The 6742-nt window shown below is 40.9% G+C and overlaps 1 protein-coding gene across 1 annotated transcript; it reads left to right on the top strand.

The window, feature by feature from the left end:
* The first annotated feature begins 2867 nt into the window (after window positions 1-2867).
* Window positions 2868-4868, top strand: LOC100016330 (olfactory receptor 24). Its single transcript, XM_001365369.3, has one exon. It carries the CDS (start codon window positions 3309-3311, stop codon window positions 4248-4250), a length of 942 nt encoding a protein of 313 aa, XP_001365406.2. The 5' UTR covers window positions 2868-3308; the 3' UTR covers window positions 4251-4868.
* Window positions 4869-6742: the final 1874 nt, after the last annotated feature.

Here is a 6742-nt window from a genome sequence, read left to right as displayed (position 1 = left end):
TGGAAAAGGAAGGGGAAGAAAGAAAACTGGTTGTATTGGTACCAAGTTAGGGACTGTAGAGTAGGGTTTTTTGTCATGGACTTCTTTTGCAATTTGATGATGCCTATGGATTTCTCAAAATTGTGTTTTTAATCACATAAAATATAATACACAGGATTACAAAGGGAACAAATTATATTTAAGTGATGTTACCCAAATATTAAAAAAAATGGACCAGATTATTAGATTCCAGTTTAAGGAATACTGCAGTGTAATTTTAGGGTAGGAAGAAGACTCACTCACAAACTCAAGAGTTGACAAAATCTAAGAAGGGAGCCTATGGTCTTGTCTGCCTATATATAATCACACCAAGTAGGTATTATACACTGGTGAAAAATATTTCTCAATTCAAGGAGGCAACTTTGACTTATATAGTCCATGATCCTATATACCTGTATAGATACTGCTATTGGATTATACTAGTATGGATCATATGGACAGAAAGAAGAAATGAGGCATATGGGAAGCAAATCACAAATCTGGAAGAAACATGACATCACAGTGATGGGCATTTCATCTAGTGGACTCTGCAAAAAGGAGAGAAACTCATAATTTCTTCACTTTTCTGAGTGCCATTTTCATTCTTTAAAGTAATACCAGGATGGAGAAATTCTGTTCTGGATATGATCCTTTCCAACACAGAAGAACGGATTGTCATTATGGACATGATAGGAATCTTGGGGAGAATGATTATTCTATTTCAGAATTTTGGATAGAGGAGAGTATATCTAGATACGGAGCAACTTGTGCTCTAGATTTTGGAAGGACAAATGTCAAAGAGTTTGGAGAAAGGCTACATCTCATGGATTAAAATTGTAGGGAAAAATCAACAAGGAGTGTATGAAAAGCTCGAAAGACTTAAATTATGAAGACAGACAAAAAGGGAAAAAATTTTAATGAGATGGAAGAGAGTGAAGTGACTAAATTTACCCAATATGGATGCACAGAGCACTGCATGACCAATTTAGGCTTTAAATAGTCATGTACAATTGAGTGTTGTGATGCTCACCTGTAATCTTTGATAGCGGGAAGGTTCAAGTTGGTAGACCATTTGACCTTGGAACTTTTGAGCTGTAATGAACTAAAATTAAAGGGTGGTTAGCTCTAAATTCATTATCAATATGGTAAGCCCTTGAGAGTTAGAGGAAATAAAGGAATACCAGTCTGGTTAAGGAAGAATGAACTAGGCCAGGGCAGAAACACAGCTGATCAAAGCTTCCATGATGATCAGCAGTAGGTTGGAGCATGAATGGCTGCTGCCCTTCCAATCTGTGCTAGATTAAGAAGACATTCTCAAAAATAAAAATCACAGGCAGAAGATGGGAGCCAGGACAGGTGAAGAAGGATGAATTCTTACATTGTGGTAGAAATGCCAAAATTCAGAATGATCTAAGTAGGGAAGTAAAGCTCAGGTCAACAGAAAGGGTTTTTTTTGTTTGTTTGTTTTAAAGCTTATACTGGAGAAAATAAACATTAAAGAAGTGATAGGCTCACTATTAGAAATGGATGGGGGCAATGATAAATGATGGGAGGGAGAAGACAGAGCTGCTTAAGTATTATTTAGCTTTTATTTTCTTTGATAACCAAATTTTTTTTATTAGAAGGTACAGAACAAAAATGGATCAATAGGGAACTGGAACTAAATATGAATAAGGAGTTTGTAACTTCCCTTGAGGAATTAAAGTTAGTAGACTCAGATGAAGCACCTTACTAGATACTGAACTCCTCCCCACCCAACCCTGGTACTGAGTCATTTTTAGTGAACTCTGGAAGATAATGGTGAAAATATGGGATTGCCATTTTCTACAGAATTGGGGTAGGGTAAATGATTTCTTGGTTTTCTTTTTTCTAAATGCTCACCTTCCATCTTAGAATCAATAGTGGTATTGGTTTCAAGGCAGAAGAGCGGTAAGGGCTAGGCCATGGGGTTTAAGTGACTTGCCCAGGGTCGCCCAGCTAGGAAGTGTCTAAGACCACATTTGAACCCAGGACCTCCCATCTCCAGGCCTGGCTCTCTAATCACCAAGCAACCTAGATACCCTCTCTTGTTTTACAAAAGAGGGAAAACCAACTCTGTAAACTGTAGGCTCATGACTTTGACTTTGATTGTAAGCAAAAACAAAACAAACCAAAAAACATTATATTAGGAATGGCTAATGAAGATCCAGAAAAGGGAGCTGTGATCACAAAAAAACCATTATGACTTTAATAAGAGTTATGCCAAATTAGTTTTCTTTCTTTTTTTTAATAGTTACTAGATCAGTAGATACACAGAATGCTATAAACATAGATTACTTAGACTTTGACAAAGCATTTGATAATGTTTCTTTTTTTATGGAAAATATAGAAGAATGTCAACCAAAGTATATCACAAATAGATAGATTTATCACTAAGTGAATAGTTTGGATCACAAATATAACCATTAATGATGCAATGTTAACTTTGAAAGGATCTCTAGTGGAGTGTTCCAGGGACTTAGACTTGCCCCTGTCCTTTTAAGCGCTTTTATAATTGACATGTACAAAGATATAGAGGACATACTTATAAAATTTGCTGCTGACACAAGCTAACTTACTAGAGGATGCAATTGGGATTCTAAAATATTGGAACAGACAAGGGCACTGGGGTAAATCAATGAGATAAAATTTAATAAGGAAAAATGTAAAATCTTACATTTGAGTTACAAAAATTGATTTCCCAAGAATACTTGTTTGGCAGTTTGGCTAAAGAGGAATTCTGGGGGAAAATGCACTTTAGAGGACTGAAATCTCAATATAAATGAATAGTGTGATATGTTGGCTAAGACAGTGTCTAAACTAGTGGATGTGACAGTCCCACTGTTAAATCACATCTAGAATACTGTGTTTGGCATTCTATGACTTACAGATGGATGGGACCTCAGAGATCATTTGAACATTGGGCTGATTTGAACATTGGGGTGATAAAATATAAGATCAATATAGTTTTGTAGTTGGGTTCAAAGCATTCATGCAAAGTACAGCAAGGGGAAAGTGACATGGTTCATGCAAAAAAGGTCTGGAGTTTTTAGAGAAACCAGAACTAAATATGAGTCTAATGTATGAAATATCAGCCAAAAATGCCAATGAGGTTACATTCATATTTGTAAAATGTCCAGTTATATCCCATTTGTGTGTATCTAATACAATTTCTTACCCAGTGCTACAGTTTTCTTGATGGTGACCATCCACCTTCTGCTTGAAGGCTTCTAGTGCTGTAGTCATAACCTGCTCTTTCTTTCCCCAGATACATGGAACTAGGGAATAAGACAAATGCTCAAGAATTCTTCCTCATGGGACTTTCCGACAAACCTGAGCAGCAGCCTCTCCTCTTTGCAATATTCTTGTGCATGTACCTCGTCATTCTGACTGGGAATCTGCTGATCATCGTGGCCATTGGCTCAGATTCACACCTTCACACTCCCATGTACTTCTTCCTCTCCAACCTCTCCTTTGTCGATCTCTGTCTGGCCACTAACACTGTCCCAAAGATGTTGGCCAACATCCAGTCCAAGACTAAGTCCATCTCGTATGTTTGCTGCCTGACACAGATGTACTTTTTCCATTTTTTTGGAATTGTAGATAGTGTTTTGATCACTGTGATGGCCTATGACCGCTTTGTGGCCATCTGTCACCCACTGCACTACACAACAATCATGAGCCCACGTCTCTGTGGTTTGATGGTAGGTTTGCCCTGGCTTTTCTCCATTGTCATTTCCCTGGCACACACCCTCTTGATGTCCCGTTTGTACTTCTGTGCCAGCACTGAGCTCCCCCATTTCTTCTGCGACCTCACACCACTTCTCCGGTTGTCCTGCTCTGATACTACAGTCAACAAGATCTTGGTGCTCATTGTAGGTGGGATGGTGATCGTCACACCCTTTCTCTGCATCCTTGCCTCTTATGCCCGAATTGTGGTGGCTATTCTAAAGGTCCCTTCTGCAGGGGGCAGGAAGAAAGCCTTCTCCACTTGCAGCTCTCACCTCTCTGTAGTGGCACTTCTTTATGGGACCACCATTGGGGTCTACTTGAGCCCCTCCTCTATCCACACAACTGTGAAGGATAAAGCTTCTGCTGTGATGTACACAGTGGTCACACCCATGCTGAATCCCTTCATCTATAGCCTGCGCAACCGAGACCTAAAGGGGGCTCTGAAAAAACTCATTAACAGGAAAATTGTCTCTTCTCCTTGAGTTCTCTTTTGGACTTCCCATGGTAGTTGCTCTGGAGAAATAAGGTTTAGCTATGGAAATCCAGGCTGGATGCTGGGACACCTGAGCTGGGAAAATGAATACTTTTGGGGTCAAATAATTCTATAGCTCAGATTCCAAACCACAGGGAATTTTTGGAACCCTAACCATAGGTATAACAAAGTCCCCTCCAGGGGGGAGGAACAACTTACTGATCCATTTTCCTTTAGTCTAACTCAGAATTGAGTCATTTTGTTATATATTTGGGGGGGTCACAACTTGTGCAGGCCAGGAACATGTGTCCTCAGTGGATTAAGGGTGAGGTTAAGGGAACATGAAGAGTGGACCCTAAGATGCTTTTATTGCATGAAAAGGGATGTATGGAGACAGTAGCCCTCCTGGTCCTGAGTTGGGAAGCATTCATTTTCCCATTCCATTATTTGGGCTAGTTTTCTTGAGAAAGGGAGGATAATGATGTGGGATTAGACTGTATATTGACATGAGACTGAGAGAGGATTGGGTGCTTGGTAAAGTGGGATATCAGTTGAAGTTGAGTAAGGAATGGTGAGAAAGGGATGGGTATGATAAGGAGTAGTAAAATGTAACAAGATTGGATAAGGTGGGATGAAGCTGGATGAGGAGGTACAGGGAGAAGGAAGGTTAGAAGAATAGTAAAGAAGGGAGAAAAGTGAGGATGGGATGAACTGGAGGGAAGTAGGATAGCCTGGGTGAGGTAGGCTGAGGTTGAAGAGGCTGGGGAAGATGGGTGAGGGAGGGGGCATGCTGGATGGATGTGGATAAAGTTGACGTAGCAAAGTGGGTGATGAAGAGGAATTTGGTGAGATGAAGAGGATGGAGACTGAGTGAGATTAGGTGAGATGGCCTGTGGCTGAGTAAGATTGGATGAACTTTTGTAAGATGGAGGGGTTGAGTAAAGAAAAAATGGAGGAGAGTAGTTTGATGAGTTTGGATGAAGAGAAGTGAGACAAGATGAGGGAGAATAAAGTTTTGATTGAAAGTGAAGGTGGGCTTGGGTTAGATGAAGCAGGGCAAGACTGGATGACCCAGAGTGAGGTTTGGGAAAGAGAAGCAAAGGAAGGAAAATCAAAGAAAGGAGAAGAGGTGAGGAGAAATGAGTTTAGGTGAAATTTGGTGAGGTAGTATGTATGTAGGGAAAGAATGGATGAGCGAATGAGATAGGGTGAGATATTGGGAGACTAATTGAAAGAGGAGGAGGCTGGATGTGGGGTCAGGCAGGGAAAGGCTGGGTGGGGGGAGGGAAGGAGGGAGATGGCCAAGTTTTTCCTCTGAGCTCATAGAAGCTCGTATCTGGAGGAAATGATAGTACTCAGTCCGGTTCTTTCCTATCTGGGCCTATATTTCTCTCATAGCATTTTGGGCAGGAAGTCGAAGAGGATTGGGTTTTGGATAAGGCTGAACACATTGAGAGAGAGACAAGTGTATGAATAAGTCTGGACTTTTATTTCTCTAATGACTCATTAGCCAATGTACTCTGTACACTGACCAGCAAAGCTTCTTCCTGACTCTCTGCTTAAGACTATATGTTCCCCTCAATCAATATGGATTCATTCATCTATCTATCTATCTATTATTTAAAAAAAAACCCTTACCTTCCATCTTGAAATCAATACTGTATATTGGTTCTAAGACAGAAGAGTGGTAAGGTCTAGGCAATGGGGGTCAAGTGACTTGCCCAGGGTCACACAGCTAGGAAGTGGCTGAGGCCAGATTTGAACCTAGGACCTCCCATTTCTAGGCCTGGCTCTCAATCCACTGAGCTACCCAGCTGCCCCCATGATATGCATTTTCATGACATCCTAGGGTGACTTAAGGAAATCACCTTGCAAATACTATGAACTATTTATAAAAAACCCTCACCTTCTGTCTTAGGATCAATACTAAGTATATGCTCCAAGGTAGAAGAGTGGTAAAAGCTAGGCAATGGGGGTTAAGTGACTTTTTTAGGGTCACACAGCTGGGAAGTGTCTGAGGCCAAATTTGACCCCAGTTCTGTCTCCAGGCCTGGCTCTCTATCTACTGATCCACCTAGCTGCCCCTAATAGGAACTATTATTATCACTCCTAAAACTTCTTACCAGAATTCTCCAGCAGAACTAGAAGCTATAAATTGGAGATTTTTTTTTGACCTTGACAGTACAACGCAACAAACTGTAGATGCTTCACATCTACTGCTTCAGCCATGTTCATGGCCATTGGAACAAATTGTTTTCATTCATCCATTTCACTGGGGGAAGCCTTCCCTTACATGGGGTAGATATCCCTCCAGCTCAAGACACGTCGTTGCCCCTTTAGTTACCCTTCACTCAGTTTAGCTTATCTGCTGAGATGGTTTACCAGTTTGTGGCTGCTGCACCTGCTCAGCTTCTTGGAGCCACTGGTGAGAGTTGAGTGACAGGTGGACACCAAAGGTGGATGACAAGGGGTCTGGCTAGAAGCAAACTATATGGAACATTC

This window comes from Monodelphis domestica, chromosome 3, assembly GCF_027887165.1.
Source record: "Monodelphis domestica isolate mMonDom1 chromosome 3, mMonDom1.pri, whole genome shotgun sequence".
In the NCBI taxonomy this organism is placed as follows: domain Eukaryota; kingdom Metazoa; phylum Chordata; class Mammalia; order Didelphimorphia; family Didelphidae; genus Monodelphis; species Monodelphis domestica.
The sequence above is the reverse complement of the archived record's forward strand: the minus strand, read 5'-3'. Positions and strand labels throughout refer to the sequence as shown.